At 33.8% G+C, this 23008-nt stretch overlaps 1 protein-coding gene across 1 annotated transcript in view; it reads left to right on the forward strand.

Moving 5' to 3' along the window:
• Nucleotides 1-11071, forward strand: part of gabra2a (gamma-aminobutyric acid type A receptor subunit alpha2a) — a 322305-nt gene extending 311234 nt beyond the window's left edge. Inside the window, exon 10 of the mRNA XM_088933041.1 lies at nt 9219-11071. Within this exon, the coding sequence (XP_088789167.1) occupies nt 9219-9524 (306 nt within the window). The 3' untranslated portion in view covers nt 9525-11071. The remainder of the gene's footprint in view (nt 1-9218) is intronic.
• Nucleotides 11072-23008: the final 11937 nt, after the last annotated feature.

Consider the following 23008-nt stretch of genomic DNA (forward strand, 5'->3'; position numbering starts at 1 on the left):
TTTGCCTTATTTACTTCTGGTTATTTTGGAATTATTTTGCCGTGTCTAAGTACATTGCTAAGTGATGCTTTGGTAAAGTGGTAAAGTGCTTGCCTATCATTAAGAATGTCCCAGGTTCAATTCCTGGTTAGAACACAATCTTTATCTTTAACAAATAAAGACTCCTTCTCTGAAAATAAAATAGTAAATAATATGCACACTATATTTACTTGTTTTATATTTTATATATCACAACATGTTAAATATTAAAATAATATTAATAAATTAATAACATGAATGGACATGAATGAGTTAACAAACATGAAAACTGTCAATGGCGGGAGTAAAAACCAGTTCTACCAGTTTACAACAAGTCTTTAAACAAAATCATATATAATTATCTAGAATAACAAAGTGGTATTAAAAATACTGAAACAAACCCCCCCCAGAATAAAAAAATGCAAAAAAGTGAAGGTAGAGTGGTAGCTAAAATAAAAACAACTGAAGTACAATAATATCTCAGAACATTATTAAGAATATTAATTTGTGAATAATTAATAATTGCAAACTATATTTTGAGGGTGATTTTTCATTGTTTTCACAACTTTCAATGTATCATTAAAATACTTATTTTTGAGACATGATGTTTCAGATGTCAATAACCTTGAGAGCAAAACACACAGAACATTCAAGCCACAGGCTTTTTAAACACTGCAATTTATAAGAATATTTACAACTTTTTCTTAAACAACATCTAGTACCTGGTTGCATTTTTAGAAACCTTAGTTTTTTTGTTTATACTTTTTTGTATATACTTGTTTATACACACAGGCCTGAATAAAGCACATCCATGGTTTTAGCAAGTTTATAAAGTGAGAATTACTATTCATATATTTCTCTGTATATATTCAAATATATTTCTGTAATTAAAATATGAAATTAATATGTATACTATATTGATGTGTTTATTAATTTTATGTACAGATGCAGCCATTCAAAGTGCGCGTTACAGACACGTACCGCAGGTGACGTCGCTCAGTATGACGCAAGATGACGCGTGGCACCGCAGTACGTGATTGGTTGACCAACAGGGGCACTCGTGGTCCGTTGGTCTGTCGTAGAAAGACAGTAAACGTCTTTGCTGTGCCCGTTGTAGGTATTGAATTTTACCACTGAAGGGAAATCTTAGTAGCTGAGCATAAAAAGAATAGGAGCATACTGTAACGCGTGTGAAGGCCATAAACGATATTAATTTTGGAACATAAACATACAGTGTATAGCTGGTCTTGGTACTTTAAAGAAAAAAATACACACCAGTATTCCATTTCTCCCTAAACATTTTAAGCTTCGAAGTCTTTAACTAACGCGATACCGGAGTCAACAAGCATACTTTTAGAATTTGATTAAAAGGGAATATAATATGGAATCGCGTATCTAAAGAATTTAATAACGGTATTCGTGTGCTGCGACAGGGCTGTGTAGGGCTGTGTAGGGCTGTTTCGCCTGCCTGTTCATGTGAGCTGTCTTGTAGACGTGACTACCAGCTGACAGGTTGTGTTTTCGAATCCAGCTGGTGCTGGTCTTTTCTTTTAACAAACATTTCTTCGAAAAAATAGAATAGCGATATTATGGACAATCAATTGACTTTTATATTTCAAAATATCGCAACATGATCGATATTTGCGATATTTTGAACATATCTTCCCTTCTGACAGCGGTGCCTGCTTCTATTGTGTGTGTGTGTGCAACAGAGTAAATTTTTAATAGCGTTTTAAGCGAATAGGTAATTAGATTGCTCGTAAACCTAATCGCTTTTTCTACATAAACACAGCATGATTACTCTCTGAAAATGCTTTTCCTTTATTTTTAAAGTAGGCTCAGATTTCAACTATAGATCGTATTATTATAAACTTTCTTGGAAAAATGTATTTTATGTAAACCATGTTTGCTATTAATTCATTTAGGGCTAAAATACGTTCATTGTCTTCCAATCGAGTCGAGTTGACATTGGAAGCCTGCCACACCCGGACTGTTAAACCAACGCATTAGCACGTCAAAGCCCATTGAGGGTATTGAGCCAGTATTGGCTTTAGTATTCCCCCCCTCTCCCCTCAATTCAATTCAATTCAAGGTGTTTTATTTGCATGACAGATGGGTACAAGCAGTGTTGGGTATGTATATTGTAACGCTTACGGCAGACAGGCACTGTGTAACAGCCGGCGCACCAGAGCAGCGCACCGAGGGAGCGTCTGCATTTATAACTTGGTTTTTAAAATTAGTCAAGCAATATGAAGCATCTTCTTTTACTTTTGAGTCCCTTAAATACATTGAACACAGCTTTCTCACCACTTAAGATTGCTCTTGATACCATCCTTACACAAAGCAGAAGGGAGATTTTAGTGCCTGAGCATAAAAAGAATAGGAGCATACTGCAACGCGTGTGAAGTCCATAAACGATATTAATTTTGGAACTTAAACATTCAGTATATGGCTGGTCTCGGTACTTTAAAGAAAACATACACACCAGTATTCCATTTCTCCCTAAACATTTTAAGCATCGAAGTCTTTAACTAACGCGATACCGGAGTCAACAAGCATACTTTTAGAATTTGATTAAAAGGGAATATAATATGGAATCGCGTATCTCAAGAAATTAATATGCAATAACTGAGTCAAGGGACTCAGAGGATCCAAGGCTAGACTGAGTATAATAGGCTTCGGGCTTCTATTGTGACATCTACTGTAAATTACAGAAATGTTAAAAGTAAACAAAATAAAGTAACTAAAATGTGGTCTAAAATCACCCCTTTAGACACCCCTTTTACTTCACTGGTGTCAGATATGAAAGGCAATAGTCTCCCGTTCTGTCTGCTGTGTGTTGCAGCAGAGGGACTCCCTGCAGCTGAAAGGGGCAGAGTAACTTGCATGCCCTCTAGTACAGTTTACACATGCACGACTTTAAAAGCTAGCAAGACAGGTTTCGATTCACATTAGCTGGCGAGCCTTGTTAAAAAAACGAATGATAATGTAACATGCCACTGTTCATGAACAAAGTTATACTGAGATTTCCTAAGATACGCGATTAAAAAATAAATAAATAAAAATTTGAATCTCCTGCGGAGCACATTCCATAAGAATCAGTGGTTTTACAGTATATATCGCCTTTAAAGGTGGCTTCTCAAAACGCTTTACGGGATAAAAACAACCAGAACAGCAGCAACAACAATATTGTATTTCGTTGCACTTTGAAAACCAAGTAATAACTTAACTATACAGTACGTGCAAACGTTTCCTATGTTGCTGTCGTGAATGTCTGCGTACCCATAAGTATCTTATTTGCCTTGAGTCTGTCTACAGTATCTCTGTCCCACTACCCCCATCTCTCCCTCAATTCAATTCAAGGTGTTTTATTTGCATGACAGATGGGTACAATTCTTGTTGGGAATGTATACTTTGATATTTACACCCGGCGCGGCACCGAGGGAGCGTCTGCATTTATAACTTGGTTTTTAAAATTAGTCAAGCAATATGAAGCATCTTCTTTTACTTTTGAGTCCCTTAAATACATTGAACACAGCTTTCTCACCACTTAAGATTGCTCTTGATACCATCCTTACACAAAGCAGAAGGGAGATTTTAGTGCCTGAGCATAAAAAGAATAGGAGCATACTGCAACGCGTGTGAAGTCCATAAACGATATTAATTTTGGAACTTAAACATTCAGTATATGGCTGGTCTCGGTACTTTAAAGAAAACATACACACCAGTATTCCATTTCTCCCTAAACATTTTAAGCATCGAAGTCTTTAACTAACGCGATACCGGAGTCAACAAGCATACTTTTAGAATTTGATTAAAAGGGAATATAATATGGAATCGCGTATCTCAAGAAATTAATATGCAATAACTGAGTCAAGGGACTCAGAGGATCCAAGGCTAGACTGAGTATAATAGGCTTCGGGCTTCTATTGTGACATCTACTGTAAATTACAGAAATGTTAAAAGTAAACAAAATAAAGTAACTAAAATGTGGTCTAAAATCACCCCTTTAGACACCCCTTTTACTTCACTGGTGTCAGATATGAAAGGCAATAGTCTCCCGTTCTGTCTGCTGTGTGTTGCAGCAGAGGGACTCCCTGCAGCTGAAAGGGGCAGAGTAACTTGCATGCCCTCTAGTACAGTTTACACATGCACGACTTTAAAAGCTAGCAAGACAGGTTTCGATTCACATTAGCTGGCGAGCCTTGTTAAAAAAACGAATGATAATGTAACATGCCACTGTTCATGAACAAAGTTATACTGAGATTTCCTAAGATACGCGATTAAAAAATAAATAAATAAAAATTTGAATCTCCTGCGGAGCACATTCCATAAGAATCAGTGGTTTTACAGTATATATCGCCTTTAAAGGTGGCTTCTCAAAACGCTTTACGGGATAAAAACAACCAGAACAGCAGCAACAACAATATTGTATTTCGTTGCACTTTGAAAACCAAGTAATAACTTAACTATACAGTACGTGCAAACGTTTCGTATGTTGCTGTCGTGAATGTCTGCGTACCCATAAGTATCTTATTTGCCTTGAGTCTGTCTACAGTATCTCTGTCCCACTACCCCCATCTCTCCCTCAGTTCAATTCAAGGTGTTTTATTTGTTTGACAGATGGGTACAATTCTTGTTGGGAATGTATACTTTGATATTTACACCCGGCGCGGCACCGAGGGAGCGTCTGCATTTATAACTTGGTTTTTAAAATTAGTCACGCAATATGAAGCATCTTCTTTTACTTCTGAGTCCCTTAAATACATTGAACACAGCTTTCTCACCATCCTTACACAAAGCAGAAACTGTCCGATGACTCACAGTACAAGTGGAAAGATTACAGATTTTAATCGTCTTTAATTTTGTCTTTAATTTTGCCTGTGGAGTGTATCTTATTAAGCTCTAAATTGCATTTTGAGCGCGGTTTTTTACTTTTTTTTAATTGCATTTTGGGCGCGGACAGCACATACAAGGGTTAATGAACTGCGCCAAGAAATTTAAAATAGTATTCTTTAGGTGTGAGGGTAGGAGTGGACCGCAGCAGGCATAATCAGCAAACCAGGAAAACAAAGAACAGGACAGGTGAGATGTGTATCCAGAAAGCGAGTGATCAGAAAAAGGAAATGGAAAACGCAGAAAAAGGAAACGCTTTACAGGATAAAACAATAACAACAGTAGTGGCTGGGCAAACGATTTTTTTTATCGAAATACAAATTGAGATACTGTACTGTATAATGATGTGCATGAACAAAGGTATACTGCAATTTTCCTTAGATACGCGATTAATGCTTCGTAGGAGGAGGCGGTCTTTTCCTCTTGTCTAACAGTTTGTCCACAAACAAAACATTCCTGTTAGACAAAAGGAATTGAAAAAAAACAATTTTGTCAATGAAAACCGGTGTGTGTGTCTCTCCCTGCTGGATGTTCCTCTCACAAACTGCTGAATGAATAAAATAATTTTATTGAAAATGCGTTTGCGATTGTCTGGTATTTAATCTGGTCCCTTTTAACTGTTTTTCGATCTACTGTATTGCTTTGAGATGCCACTTTTAAAGGCGATATGTAAAATAAAGTTTTTTTTATTATTGTTATAGAGAAACATGATCAGATTTTCCCTGGTTCAGAAAAAAGATCTAAAGTGCTACACATAACTTTCTTAATTCGATGTATTTAAAGCAGTGAACTACTGTAGGTGTCACATAACATTCAGAAATACAATCACGTATTTGACAAATAAAAACGATTATAATCTAATCCTTCCACGTTTGATCCCAAAATCCCAAGAAATATAAATCTTGACGGGTAGAAAGCTATGCTGAAAGTTTATTAAGATGCTTAGAAGACAAAGATACTGTATCAATTTATGTTGCATTAGCCTGATTATGATTAAAAAACACATATAATTAAACACGCGTTTGCGATTTAAATCAGAACACGATTTAAATCAATATCGATTCCATATTATATTAGCAGAAAAGCTTAAAACTACCACTTTTTCACACGCTATTTCACATGCTAGTTAAATGCTTAAAATCGTTAGGGAGAAATGGAATACCGGTGTGTATTTTTCCTTTAAAGTGCCGAATCCTGGAATCTGACTGGCTGACACCCCTCTGAAGTGGTTCCATAAAATCTGGTATACGGAAAAGAAAGCGTTGATAAATACAAGTGTCTTTTAATACACTCTTTGCTGTGCTCTTGAGGATCCTTGTGATATTTTAAGCTCTAGTTGAATGATAAGTGTCGCATTTTAAATCATTTTCGTAGTTAGAAATTATGAAACGCCCTGTTAAAAGCAAGGAAGTTTTTATGCCCGTTGAAGTAAAACAAAATGCCTGACAAAGTATGGCTTGGACAGATTCCAAGTGCTTGTACAAATGTGCTAAAGAAATTATACTTTGAGTATACAGCTTGTCTAAAGTCATCCATTATTAATACTATTAGTAATATCTTCAGTAAAGGCTTTGATGCATAAATATTTATGATAAAGGTAGGCTGTGTACTTTTGTCCAACTGAGCAATCTTGCTTTCATAAAATATACCAACATTTTAATGACTGATGATTAACATGCTGTAATACACAGTTCAAAATTAAAGGCTCAAATGCTGTACATGAGAGGTTAAGCTCCCCCTGGCGGTTTTACAAGGCGACGCCGGATAGTTAACCACGTGACACCACGTTAACTGCGTCATACCGCGTGATACTGTGACACGCCCACCGGGGTATGCCGCGAAATACCTCACGCATTTTGAATGGCTGCATCTGTATCATTTTATGTTACATTTTCACTTTACATTCACAATCTCTCAAGTCCATGGTGGTATTGGAGTCGTGTCAATTATTACATTTAGGAAGGACGACACTAACTTCAGCCCCACCCCCAGACTGGGAAAAGTGTTATAACCAGTCAAAAGTGTGCAGTGTCACAGAGTTCAGCACATTTGTACATTAATGAGGGGCTATGAACTGCAGCAGCTGTAAGTCCTGCGTTGATATTAGTGGTTTTATAATATGTGAAATACCACTAAGATTAACAACAGTATGTCTGCTTTTACTGTTTCAGCTAAATGGGACAAACAGGAAGACTAATCAGACAGGATATCAAAGTTTAATAAGTGAATACATAGGTCTAAAATATTTTGCATAACAAGACCTTCAAAGAAACAAATCTTCAGTTAAGATTGGATATCACAGTAGGTATCACAACTGTTGAGCTTTGATCACTTCCCTGAGAGAAGGACTTAACAGAAGTAATAAACACATTCCCACGTGTTAACACATCTGCTAACACAGCGAGTTGTAAGAGCAAGATAATTTTGTGCTCAATGAAATAAGTTACAATATGGTCAGGCAGACAGATTTTAAATTCTTTAAGCAAACATATCTGTTTAAGTTGGTCAAAATCAGCTACTTTGCAAGCAATTAATGACATATCAGAAAGTATCCCTTCCTCACACGCAAACTCAACAAAATTTTGTCACGCCCTCTACAGCTAAAGGGCCCTCCTATTCTGTCCTATCCCTAGTTTCCCTGTGCTTTGCTTGTCCTTCTGGGTTGTCTTTGTCTGGGGCTATATATTTCCAGGTCACTCTTTCCTCCTTGCTCAGCATTAAGGGATGGGATGTCTTGAGACCCTTGCACCATGTCTCCCCATGTCAGTGGCCTGAGGGCAAAGGTTTCTACCAGACATCATCTGACCTCCTGAGCCTGGGTTAACCCCCGTTTCGCCGCTACGCATAGGGTCTTTTTTCACTCTCCTGCCATTCCACAGCATGCCTTTCTGACATCTGTGACAAGTTTTGATTGTTTTGTCATTTCAAAACCTTTGACGATGTGTCTCAGGGACTTATTCATAATGTAATCAAAACAAAACCCCCACTGGGCACACCATAATCTTATATGCACATGTGAAATACAGTAGGTTAATAACTTCTGTTTTTGAAAGGTTTCAGATTTGTTTTAAACTTTGTATCTGTTGTAATTGATAATACAATGGCAAATAAAATTGTGGTTCTACTGTTTATTGCCTAATATTGCAATTGTTATACATGTGTGTTGTACCAGTGATCTGGTTGTTGGGGTACTCATAGGTTTGGTCTTAGGTTTTTCACATTGAAAAATATGTGCATTTGCTGTGCTGGTTTTACAATAACTCAAATAATAATTTTTATTTATCTGTGGAATAGTTTGTCTTACTTATTGTTAAGTTACACAGTCAGACTATACACTGCAATGTGGAAAAAAATTACATACAGGACTTTTTTCTCCAAATTAGGATTTTTTAAAGTGGTTTCTCACTTTTGCTTAAAGCGCTTTCTCACAACTCGCAGTGGGGGTGTAATGTAACAGTGTGTAATGTAGTTTTAAAACGTCGGCCACGTGAATCGAGTACAAGAACAGGGACATGACACACAGGTAAATCACCTGAATTCATATCCATAGATATACCAGTATCACGTTACATGTTACAGCATACATTATTCACTGTGCATTCTGAATGGCTGGATTTCTAGCTCAATATTGAACATTACCGATCTTGAGAAATCAATTGCAATCCAAACACATGCTAATATCAATTTAATTCATCTAAGTAACATTATCCACTTATGAGTGTCTGAATGTTGTGTATGATTAATGAGTCCAATTAATGACTTAGTATAGACAATGGTATATTCAATGTATAAGCCTTGTTTTTGTATCTCTTGATATCTGTTATAGCTTTATAACCCTCACATAGCAAGATGCTGTTTGTATCCAGGCAAACTTTTATATACTTACTTTGAGTGGGGAAAAAAAATGTAGAGCAGACATAAAAAAAGAATAAAGAAGAAAAACATTAAGCTTGTTTACATCAATTCATATTTTAAAGTATACATTTACCCAGTTATAGACACAAAAAGGTGAATGTTTATTACTAAAGATGTTATTGGAATGTATATACTGATTTTTTTTTTCATATTGATGTTTAAGTCAAATAATTCTGTACCGTGGTGTAATGAGTTAAATGCAACCACTGTGCTTTACTGTTCTAGATCCAACCTTCTGTTTCTTTTTGAATTCAGATTGATACCTTAGCCTTTCTGTAATTTCATTAATGATTATTAAGAATGCCCTGGATGCATCAATCAATTTTGATGTTAACAAATCCTGCAAAACTGACCTTTCAAAATCAATGCTCTTGGTTTTCTTTTTACAGAAGAAAGAAAAGGCCTCCATCATTAAGAAAAACAATGCATATGCAGTGGCAGTAGCGAACTATGCACCAAATATTACAAAGGACTCTGTGCTACCCACAATATCCAAAAGTGCCACCTCAGATCCAAACAAGACCAAACCAGAAGCCAAACCAGTGGAAAACAAGAAGACATTCAACAGTGTAAGCAAAATTGATAGGATGTCACGAATAATGTTTCCTGTTCTATTTGGAAGTTTTAACCTAGTTTACTGGGCTACATACTTAAACAGGGAACCTGTCATAAAAGGTCTGGTACCGTCAAAGTAGATGGTAAAACACAATGTAAATTATTCTAAATATAGGACTGAAGACATGCCAAATACAACAAATAACTGCTAATCTATGTGCTTTGGTAAATTGGCCTAAGATAGCCAAGCTTTTTAAATTTTATTTAAGAATTTTTCCCCGATTTATTTCTGCAAAGCTCTTTGATTGACTTGTCATTAGGTTGTACTGTATATACATTGTTTCAGAATATTAATTTTGATATTTTTTCTTCACACAGTATATTTGTGCTTCAGATGTTTCTAGTCATGTTATGAATCCCTGCTTTAAAAATATTTTTCTTCATTTTTGTGATATGAGACTAATAAAATCAATGATGATGTGTGCACTTCAATTTGTTCAGCTTTTTAGCATAAGCTCTTGTAGGCAGCAGTTGTATAGCTTAGTGTTGTCTTCAGTTAGTGATTTTTAATGGACCAAAATACCTACAAGTGCTTAAATTTTGAAAGATGTTTCATAGCAAAATATTTTGTATTTAATTTTCTGTGAGAATATTTATGAAAGCTTTGATTTTGTTTCCTACACAGGGTTTTATTGCTATGGAAAATTGGTACTCTGTTTTATTGCTAATCTAATCTTATGTTCTGTCATTATGTACATATACTATCTTTGGTTAGTATTATTCCAAAATTATTTAATACATTACAATCAGTTACAGGTTGCGCATTGGCTTGTTTTTTAAAGGAAAATTGATTTATTATATTAATACACTGTATAAAAGTCAAGCCCTTATTTGTATATTTTTATGTACTGAGAAGAATTATTATGTATATAACCCATAAATTATGGACTAAAGATTTTTTAAATGATTCACAAATACATCTTCTTTTTAAATACATAACAACAATCTAGTATTGTAACACTTAACATTTTGCATTATGAGTATGACTACTTCTTTTTAGTGGCCACATACTAAATTGCAGGGAATAGTTTTTAAGATTGAATGACTGATTTGTGTTAAATTTAAATAATACATTATTTAAATTGGAGAAATTGTAATAAATACTATCTAATTTAACTTAAAGTAATCTTTAGGAATATGTTTGAAAAAAATCCTTGTATTTCTATATAATGTATACTGCAATTCTTTGGAGCAGGCCATCATGTTGTACTGAAGAACATTTTAGATATATAGATTCAATGTTTATTTTTTATTAATTTTACATAAATTAGCAGTTGTTAGTTGATCTGAACATGAATAAATCTTTGTTATAAACATTTATATTGTAAGTAAATATGTAGTTTAGTGCAAACTGTTACAGTAGTGTACAGTAATTATTCTAATACGTTCAGAGCTGTGGCACACATTTAATCTCAGTACACTGTATATATGTTTATTAAAATATTGGGAGGGTCTGACATGGAACTGAAGAAAGACTGAGTCCTAATGTACATCAGATATTCTTTTGATGTTAAAACTCATTGTTTCTTAAAGCAATTCCTTTATTATAATTCTTTAGTCCTTTGCATGGTGGTATTACTGTCAAAGTCACATTATAATTTAAAAAAATAAAATTTTTAACACCTCCTTTTTCTTGTTCAGCTCCCAATTAAAGTTGTCATTAAACTTGAAATGTACTTCCTCCTCCTACAGTCAAATTGTCAAACTGAGAGATGCACTTTAACAAAGTCTATTATTTCACTTGTTCTAGGCATTTTTTATTTTCCAATTACTTTAAAAAGAATTGTATGATAGTATAGTATGCAGAGTATGTTAAGCAATAAAACCCACTTGATATTACACATGATCTATAGAAATGTAAGGAAGTGGAAGCTTTTTAATATGCCTAGGACGTTTCCATGATGCCTTTTTTTCTAAATTAAGTTGCAAAGTATCTTGTAATAATCTGTGTTGTGAAGCAAACATATACTGATGCACAAAGTAAAATCAACTATGGTTTCCAATGCATTTAATTTAGTAATTTGACCAAAGTCACAGAAAATGTGAACAAATTGTTAAAGTGAAAATATTAAAAGGTTAGTATCACATGTGACCTCAATGTGCATTACTTTAATCTTGGCAATGGTAACTTGGTCAATTTCTGGATGGATTATTTTGGTATTTTTTGCTATTTTTCCATCATGCACCAGTGAAGTGGCAAAGCTGTTTCTTGTTTATGGTATTATCATATTGGTATCATAGATTTTCTGCTTGATTGAGGTCAGAAGAAGAAGCTTGCCATGGCAAAACCTTGATTGGTGTTTTCAATCATATTGTGATCTTATATTATCTGGCTGGAAAATTGAAACTTCTGTATTGGCTCGCAGAAATGAAAAAACTGGTGTCTCAGGGATTTTGTCAATGTATTGCTGAAAAGTAAGGATGCTGTCAATCTACAAAATTTTGTTTTGTGTGTGTGTGTTATAAGAGATTTCTCCCCACATCATAATACTTCCAAAATCTCATCAGTTAGCTTGAGTAATGCAACAAAATGCTTAAAACACTCCACTACTCTCTCTGTTGCAGCTTCAGATGTTTTGTGAAACGAATATGATGATTTTCTCTCTCACCAAATGACTCCCTAATATTTAAGTGGTGAGCTACTTAACTCTGGTGAGGTTATTTCTTTCTGAAATTCCCCATACTGTACTATTGGCAGTTTGAAAATTATTAGGCAGATGGCTAAGATAAATTAAATGTACCCTGATCGGTGTAGGTACCATGTACTTCTACCTTTAAGGACATAGCCTTTTTCTCACAGAGCGGATGTCTCAGGAGCAGACTGATTATTATTTAAGCACATCTGATTATTATTCTCCATGAAAGTTTTCTCACAATCAAGCCATCTTCAAACAAAATGATAGCATCTTGGTGGTTTTAATGGTAGTTAGTCTGTTATCTCCCCATGGCTGTTGTTTACTGGAGAAGATTTTTGTAAGCAATCAAGATATCTTAATTACTCAAGTGGTGCATGGTTGTACCATTAATTGTTCTTGTTTTATTTAAAATTTGTGACTGTTTTTAAAGATTATTTACAGGCCTGAATTTTTCAGATTTCTAGAGGATGGGGTATTAAAGGTATATGTATTTTATTTTTCTGTGGTATACAAATTAATCAGTAAGGATGATCATTTTTATTATATTTAACAGTTAGACTTTATTACTTCAAGGTAATAGCACTGTATATGAATCACTTAATTGCCAGAAACCTCAGCAGCTTATGTTTTATAAATATATCAACAAAATAGATAAATATTTTATTTGATTGAACTCATTCTTCTGTCAGCAAAGCATGATTGCTTGATTACAAAATGTTACATGTTCAACAAATGAAAATGTTAATCCACAAACATAACACATGGCTGAGAACATAATGTGCAGAATAAGGCTCCAAATTTCTCAGTAAATGGAAACTTTTATTTGGCTAATTCTATTTGTAAGGATGTGATGGGTTACACTTGAAAGAGTATAAGGAAGCTTATGGAAAGAAACTAAAAATACATTTAAAAACACTAAGAAGGAATGGAACTGTAAGAATGGGAGGGTAGAACCTGCAAGGTAGATATACAGGGATATAAAAACAGAATCCCGGAGAAAAATGAAAAAAACTAAGTGATTAAATTATTATATCTAAATTTCAGGGGGTGTTAGGATTAAACTAGAAAAATTAGGAGCTACTCCATTAGCAGTCAATTACAATGCAATTGGAATTTGAATTACACATTCCAAGATATGCAGAATTCTGAGGAAACAGGAAATAGAAAAACATAAATAGAAGAGGTGGTGGTTTAGAACTAAACATCAAAAAGAGTATCCAGACAGAGGAATTTAACATATTCATGGATCTGATTTGACCTCTCAGATTCAAATTATAATATATATATATAATCAAATCAGTTATGTGCAAAGGAAAAAATGAACATCTTTGGATATTCTAATTTTCCTCACATTAACTAGGAAACAGCATCAAGGATCAAATCAGTAGTTAAAACTACAATTGGCAACCCACTGAAGCTAAACTGGTGTGAGTCTAGTTAGTACCTAGATGAGAAACCAGATTGCTACTTAAAGAGGTATTAGAGGGGCCTACAGGGGGTCCTAATGCCCTAGTATAGTGACGGCGCTGTCCTTCGGATGAGACATAAAACCGAGGTCCTGACTCTTTGTAGTAATTAAAAATCCCAGGGCATTTCTCGAAAAGAGTAGGGGTGTAACCCCAGCATCCTTGCCACATGTCCCATTGGCCTTTACCAATCCTGGCCTCCTAATAATCCCCATTTATGAATTGGCTTCATTACGCTGTTCGCCTCCACACTGATAGCTGATGTGTGGTGAGCAATCTTGCACTCTATGGCTGCCATCGCATAATCCAGGTGGGTGCTGTACACTGGTGTTGGTGGAGGGGGGTCCCCATTACCTGTAAAGTACTTTGAGTGGAGTGTCCAGAAAAGCACCATATAAGTGTTACCAATTATTGTTTTTATTATTAAATAGGTGTGAGTGAGGAAAACCAAGGTGAGAGAAACATTAAGTAGCTTTAATCATAATATAACATATAAAAAACTGCATTTTAAACTATATGCACCAGTTACTGTAAAAAAAACTAAGGTTTTTGCTGGCGTTTATTATTTTATCAGGAAAGCTGACTATGATTAATTGATTCAGAGCTTAAGTGAAAAAGAATGGAATAGAACAGATATGGAATCAGTTGAGAATGAAGCACAGAACAGTTTCATCCAAGAACTAGGCAGACCCAAGTTTAGAAAGCAGTAGTCCAAATTGCTTAATAAATATTTTATGAATATAAGGATAAAGAAATCAATTTTTAAAATGACTGGGAATCATCTAGTTAAAAAGGAGATTAATGAAGGGCAATTCATTAAGATGTGAGAAAGGATATTAAAAAGCTAACAGAATCAGAGAAATAAAGATTGCAATGGAAGACTAAAGTAACTTTTTTTAAATACAATAGCAGCTAAAGAACAGCAAATAATTAAATTAAAAGTCTCAGTGCTGAAGATAGGAAAAAATGGTAGTGAGAAGTATTAAATGAATATTTTACTCAAGTGTTCACAAAAGATTAAATTAATCATAGGCCTCTACTTACAATATGTGAAAAATCAAAGGTCAGTACTTAATTTACTTAAGGAAACAAGAGCTGGTACTTATGGGCCTAAATAAATTGCAGATATATTTCCAGAGAGGGATAATACCCATTAACCATTAATTGCTAATGTTGGACCCAGACTAAGGGTAAGCTTTGTTTAACTGACAGAGTTTTTTTAACAAGATATAGCAGTAATAGATATAAGTAAACAAAATTAAATTTTTAGAGGACTTTTAATAAAGTTCCATATAAAAGAGTAATTCACAAACTGTATTATATATGTATGTATTACTATATATAGGTCATAAATAGCAAAAATATAAATTTTAGGCAGAAACACCATAAACTATAAATATGAAATAGGGCTCAGTGAGATTGAAATTTACCTTGATAAAAAAAATGTTTATTAGGGTGCAACTTTTTTTTTAGTTTTCTGAACAATGATTTTATCTACTAATGAGATATATATAGGAATCAAAGGAACAAGTAATAGGTTTATTCCGTGCTGAAAAGAGAAGAAAGAAAACACGTTTTGGCTGTGGAGCCTTCTTCGGGTGTATGGTTTCTTTCTTCTCTTTTCAGCATGGAATAAACCCATTAATTGTTCCTTTGCAGCCTACACATGCTGATGCAACTACCCACATGAACTATATATAGGAATGCCCCATGCTCTGTCACACACTGACAGGCAACAAGAACTAAATCTTTTTTAATCTTGAAAATTTAAAACTGTAATGGTATCTGATTCAAATATTAAAACCCTCACAAACATTTATAAAGTTAACTCTATGGACCTCTTCAGAAACAACAGTGTAGTACTACCCAAAGAGCACAAATAAAAACTAAGGGGAAGTGTACAGATGCAGCCATTCAAAACAAGCGGGCGATACCGCATTATTTTGCGGTGCGCTTTACGCAGTCTACCGCGAGTTAACATAAATTCTCGTATAGTACCGCAAAGAAAATAATAGTATCCGGAATTTCCGCAAGGTGGAGCTAATAAAGCTCAACCTCTCATGTTTGAGCTGTCACCATCAAAGTCTTTAACGAAGATATTATTAATAGTATTAATAATGAATGACCTTGGACAAGCTGTAAACTCAAAGTATTGCCCTGGTCCACATTCTTTTTTTCATTGACCGTCTTTGTAAAAGTAACACCACAGCATTTCGCAATCACGCATTTGTTTCCAATCATGCAAAGTACAGTAATTTTTGAGAATCTCCGATTCACCATGCCTTTCACACGCTCATAAAAGAGATTGATTTAGGAACATAAACATATTACTGTATGCAAACTGTACTGTATACAGTATGTATATGTATATTTAATGTCTTTACTGTGCCCGTTTAAGTATTGAATATTTATATGGAATTTTACCACTGAAGGGAAATCTTAGTAGCTGAGCATAAAAAGAATAGGAGCATACTGTAATGCGTGTGAAGGCCATAAATGTTATTAATTTTGGAACATAAACATACAGTATATGGCTGGTCTTGGTACTTTAAAGAAAACATACACGCCAGTATTCCATTTCTCCCTAAACATTTTAAGCATCGAAGTCTTTAACTAACGTGATACCAGAGTCAACAAGCATACTTTTAGAATTTGATTAAAAGGGAATATAATATGGAATCACGTATCTAAAGAAATTAATAATGATATAATTATATTCATGTACCGCAACACAAGAATTGTACACCCTGTACGATGGTGACTTTGAGACCACTTGTTATCCCAAGTTGTTTGAATCGCCACAATTCAAATAGAGAAAAAAGAGCTGACTGACAAGATTTAAGATGTGGCTGTCAATGTTGGATTAAAAAAACACCTTGCCCTTCGTTAGTTGCATTGCTTGAAAAATAATTTTATTTCGAGAGACTGGTTAAGTAATTCAAGTGTTTTTTTAACTTCCTGAAAAACAAGTAATAATTTAACAATATGTGCAAGCGTTTTATGATATGTCGCTGTTGTGAATGTCTGTGGAGTGTATGTTCTTTGCCTGTCTGTCCTGGCTGTACTCTCTCTCTCAATTCAATTCAATTCAAGGTGCTTTAACTTTAACTTGCTTTAACTCCGCAAGTCTGAGTTCTGAGTTCTGAAGTCTGAGTTCTTGTGTCCGTCCTATCCAAACCCGAAAGTATTACAATATGTATCTTTATAGCAGGTGGTGTACAGCTTTTTAGTATAGATTACACTTTTATAAAATGTATTTAAAAAATAAAAACGATTACAATCTAATCTTTCCACGTTTGATCCCAAGATCCCAAGAAAAATAAATCTAAACGGGGAGAAAGCTATGCTGAAAGTTTATTAAGATACTTAGAAGACAAAGATATCAATTTATGTTGCATTTGTCTGATTGTGAAACAAAAAACACATATATTTAAACATGCGTTTGCGATTTAAATCAAAACGCGATTTAAATCAATATAAATGTTTATATTGTAACGCCTAGGTGACTATTCATTGTTATTAAAATGACTTAAGTTCGATCATGTTGTGATAGTTAGAAATATAAATTTGTTTGGTGCGAGTGAAGTTTTATTTAATCTCTGACCCAGGGAAATGTTTTATTTTTTCAAAGAAATGTTTGTTTAAAAAAAAGTCACGGCTCCAGCTGGATTCAAACACCCAGCGGGTGATGTGGGAGTCAGGAACCTAACCCACAGCGCCACCGGCAAGGTCGCATGAGGAGTGTTGAAAAAGCCCTACAAAACATTATCAACAGACATCGTACAGCGTGTACAATTCTTGTGTTGCGGTACATGAATATAATTATATCGTTATTAATTTCTTTAGATACGCGATTCCATATTATATTCCCTTTTAATCAAATTCTTAAAGTATGCTTGTTGTCTCCGGTATCACGTTAGTTAAAGACTTCAATGCTTAAAATGTTTAGGGAGAAATGGAATACTGGTGTGTATTTCTTTAAAGTACCGAGACCAGCTATATACTGTATGTTTATGTTCCAAAATTAATATCATTTATGGCCTTCACACGTGTTACAATATGCTCCTTTTTTTTTATGCTCAGCTACTAAGATTTCCGGTCAGTGGTAAAATTCCATATAAATATTCAATACTAAAACGGGCACAGTAAAGACATTTAAATCTTTCTACGACCGACCAACGCACCACGAGTGCCCCTGTCGGTCAACCAATCTCGTACTGCGGTATTTTGCGTCAACGCGCGTCAAGATGCGTGAGGCCGTAGCCAATTGCCTCTGGTACGTGTCTGTGCCGCGCACTTTGAATGGCTGCATCTGTACTTAGGAACGAGAACTGCGGACATGCATTTACACAAAGGGTTGTGAGAGCCTGGAACAAACTACCCACAGCCATTGTGTTGAAGCCAGTACCTCTGTTTCCTTCAAGAAACACCTTAACAGCTAAATGAGATCTTCAGATACAATTTACTACTAAAAAAAAAATGCACCTGAGTGGTGAATGGACTACCCTCATTTAAAAAAAATCACTTCTTATATTTCTTGTCACCTGTAGTTCCAAATCTAGTTGAAAATGTGCTGTGATTATAGAGGCTGTAATTAATATTGACTCTGTACTCTGAAGTTGTCTTAAATTCCTGTTTTAAATACATTTGAGCTATGTAAGAAATACATTTACCTGTATATTATACATATAAAGATATTTGAACATTTCAAATGATTCTTATTTTGTTCATATTTTGTAAAACTACATATTGGGTTTAGTAGACTTTTTCATGTTTTGATCCATTATTCACTGAACAACCACTGTATTTTCTTCAATCTTCTTCTGAATGTACACTTCCCCTTCACTGTTTGAGTGTCACATGTTCTTCATTACTGCTAATTTATTAGCTTGAAGTTTGCAGTATGTGAAGAGATATAAAGATATGTATACTGTACATTGTAAATTCAAGTTTGTTCTTAATTAATTCACTTTGTAATGTAAGGCAGCAATATCAAAATAAATTGGGTTGAGTATATGTGATATCAATGTATGCCCAACTGTCTGACATCCTATGCAGCTGCCTATTTTTTGTACACCTCATCGGAGCCTTTGATACAAATAATAAAAGTAACCCTGAGAGGGGCATAATTTTAGCTCCCCGAGAATGATAAATTAAATGGTAGTTTTGGGGATAAAGAAAGAACATCTTGTGAAATCCTTCATATGCTGGCCATTTATATAGATCCCAGTTTGCCAATCTTAACTCGATCTTCATCACTAACACTATAAGCACCTAATATTTCCATAAAATTGGTATTGGCTATATTTGGTATCAGTACATTATTACTCCAAAGAACTATACTCCTAAGTTAATTCAGAAGCCTACATGCTCAGTATTAAATGTAAATTACTTTGTGTGCCCAATGAGAAATTGATATAATGACTATTGCATTTTCATTGTGCATCAGTGTATATAGTATACGAATGTCCTTTTAAACATCGGTTTATTTCTTAGCAATCTTTTGCCTTGTGATGATTCGTGTGCTTTTCTGTTAAAGGTTATATGAAGACATGCAAAATAAAAGGGCAGGGTAAATGATAATACCTGCTTGCAACCCTCATTTTGTTCACACCACTATGCTGTTTTCTGCTCATTGTTTATTTGTACAAGCAATGTTTGGAGTGCAAAAAATGAATTTTATTTTGCTTTAAAAATATAAAGACAATTTAGATTTTGACTATTTATTTATTTCCTTGAGAAAAAAATGTTCTCTTAGGCACTGCACAGCCTAAAATAGAGTTTTACACAATGCTTATGTATTTTTTATTTATATACATGTATTAGTAGTAACCTATGAAAAGTGTTTATTTTCATGTATGCAGGTACTGTATATAAAATGATTCCACCTGATATTATATTCCTACTTCACCAGGCTCTCATTCATAGGCATTGGAATTTGGTTTAATTTATTGAGGACTTGAGTTTAAATGGCTAGACATTTTTAACTTAATAAACATCTAAAGAGAACTTTGCATTAGTTTTGTTCTGACAACACAATATAATCAACCTGCTTATACAATGGTGAGGACGGTAAATACAAATTAATTAGAACGTACAGTATTTTAAATTTATTTATTCACATTTTCTTAAATTGAAGACCTTTGTTTACAATGCAATTCCAGGGCAAGAATCATGATTTCTAATTATAATATTTGTCAGCTACTTGTGTATCATTTACAGAAAGAAGCAAGTACCCTCAAGGTTTAGTCCTTGATAACAAGAAGGAATATATATATATATTTATTATGTTTTGTGTAATTCAACAAATTATTCTGATTGATCTGCTTGGATAATATACATGTTATATATTGTAATTATGATACTAGCTCAAGTTTACTAGTGGTAAACTTGAGCCTTGTTTGAAATATTATCTGAGTATGAACAATTCACTTTCACCTCAATAGCAATACTTGCTGTGTCAAAAGATGTTATCATTTTGAAATACATCTTCAAATATTAAAAGCTAATTATTTTCATTGTCCCAATTTACTAATGCATGAAAAATAATTAAACAAATGTTTGCACAAAGCACAAAAGTCAAAGTAACTTGTCATTTCCTAATTGACAAAATAGTGTGATACTGTATACTGTATTTATCTGAATATCTTTCTATGTCTGCTGTTCAGTTTCATACGCATCCAGTATGACTACAAAGTGCTTTAATTTGGCCCCAGTGTGTATGAAAACATGAGGAAGCATGTCACTTTTAATGGCAAATGAAACAAAGGTCTGAGTTGTATATGATTTTCCAATAACTGTTAAGTTTTCATTTTTTTCTGAATTGATGGGTGTTCTCTTTATTCTCAGGGTGAATCCAGTAATGCAGGGTTTTTGAATTTTGTACAATCAACATTCTATATGATATATACCTTATCAAATGCCTATACTTTACAAGCATTAATTACAAAGACGTGCATGTGGTTTTTAAGAATATGGATGTTTACATTACATACTTGTGTCCTTAACTTCCATGCTATCAAGAGAGAATAATGTTTTTAAAGTACATGGAACAAAAAAAAAGCATAATCATATGTTAGAAAATGAATGAAATCCAGAAATCATTGCATTATGATAGTATAACATTTATTCTACAGTACAGTAAATGCTAAGGCTTTACCAGTAACTGCAGACCTTTGGCACGGGTTGATGAACTTTTTTTGAGACATGTATCTTCCATATTATCTACAGTATGATAATAGGTATTTTAGCCTCATGTTATAGCACATAAAAATATTAAATATTTCCTCTTGCATATTTATTGTTCTACAATTACTTCATTGGAAGGAATCACACTGAAGTCATTCTTTAGAACTGTGATTTGATTGTAAGATGTAACAAAAGAGCTTCACACCATTAGTTTTCAAGGATATTGCATAATTCTTCAGCAGGCTCCACTGACGTTTTTTTGAGTATCGGAGAAGTTTCATGATTCTGCTACAAACTACCTGGTATACAATTCAGGTCTTTACCCATTTTACATATATATAAATGCTAATCCACCATGTGGAGGTTGATGCATGCTGCTATACAGTTCCTCAACATGTCAAGATTCTAGAGATCTATGAAAAAGACATGTGTGTCTCTATCTTATATACATTAACATCCAAATTATTGGTTTCCTAAAAAATGCTTCTACACACCAATATTTAAAAAATCATTTCTAGCTTAGCTGCAATTACCTATGGGATGGTTTACCATAAATTCACAAAAAAGAAAAACGCAGATGATTACACATTTCACTGATTTTACTGTTATTTGTCATCCTTTGTAATGGAACAAATGTGGAATCCTGAATGTGGAATCCTCTGCATATAATTACAATATTTCATTTTGTAGAGTGTCCGTGAGAACTAACTATAGACCGTGTTAGAAAAAGCGACATTTCTAACAGAGTATTAACTTGACACATACAATATCCCCCATGGTGCCCCATGTTGTGATATGAAGCTTGTTAAAAGAGCGATATAAGAGGAAATGTCTTTCAGGGTGTTCAGTTTGGTCCTAAGGTATGCAAGCACAGTTAGAAGTAATATGAAGGGGATAATTTAATTATAAAAAAGCAGAATCTCATGTCAAAACAGCAATCTTAAAAAAAATCCTAAATTAGACAGAAAATGGATGTAATGAATGAGGACAGAATGCATGCATCTCATGTGCATGCAAGGCATAAGCAGTGCAATTACGAATAAAATATTTCATTTTAAATTATATATAAATATTATATAGAGAGATTATAATAGAAGAATATTAGTTGTCTGTTTTTTCCATTCTTTCTATTCTTCCATAGCCATGATTCATAGGTGCTGTATATTTTGTGTACCATGATTGTTTAGTAAAAGAGACACATATAATGACACTAATGATTCAATTATTAAAATGACACTATTCAATTATTTTTAAAGACTTTAAATTGTTTTTTGTGTAAATGTAGAACTGTCAATTTTGGTATAAACCACATTGACTGCATATTGGAGAGAAGTTAGTACTGCATTATACTGAAATTGACAGAGAGGGTCTCACTCAACATTTTAACACTGTTCTGGTTATGAATATATTTATAATTTAGGAAAACAAAAAAAGCATGTATTTGTCAATTAAAATGCAAAGATGTGTAATGTACAAGATCCTTATATGTGTATTATTATTATTATTACTATTATTATTATCAACGCACCCTGAAAACGTAAAAGCACCAATTGTTGAAATGTGAAGACATTGTATTTCGTATTACAGTAATAATAAAAAGAACACCAATTAAAGCGACTATGTGGAATGATAACAAATTATTTTAAGTTTTCGATGAAACAATAAGCTTTCGTCTGAATCAAACCCAAAATACTGCAGATTGCACTATATAAATATCCTATGTGATTTTTACAATAAATTGATAACTTTAAACTTTAAACTATAGTTTACAAAGTCTTTTCATTTATAGTGAGTATGCTCTTTGTTTTTTATCTATATAAGGGGGCAGTGATTTAGAGTAGTACATTTAACTGGCGTCTAGATATGAGAAAAAAAACAAACACAAACTGTCAATATTTATCTAGAGTTTATACTCTAGGTGAAATAATTCATTAACAGTCCATATTTACTGTAATAATTCATGACCAAAATGCATTATTTTGAGAGATGAGTTTCAATAATTTAATTAAATGGTCTGTATTTCTAAACACCCCTACCAAAATACAGTATTAGACAATAGCTCTAATAGTGGATTAGTCTACATCCAGCAGTGATTATAGCTGCAACATGTCAACATTCCACTAAGTGTTCACAGATATCTGTAGAGATATGAAACCATTAAGTTCCCTCACTCAAAAAGTGGAATCTGCAATTTGCCCCCTTGCGTTTAATAGTTATTTGTGGCTAGAAATATGGTTTCTGTTGGCAGTTTTTGCATCTGTCAGTCACTCCCTG

The sequence above is a fragment of the Atractosteus spatula genome, chromosome 1, assembly GCF_055471065.1.
Source record: "Atractosteus spatula isolate fAtrSpa1 chromosome 1, fAtrSpa1.hap1, whole genome shotgun sequence".
Lineage (NCBI taxonomy): Eukaryota > Metazoa > Chordata > Actinopteri > Semionotiformes > Lepisosteidae > Atractosteus > Atractosteus spatula.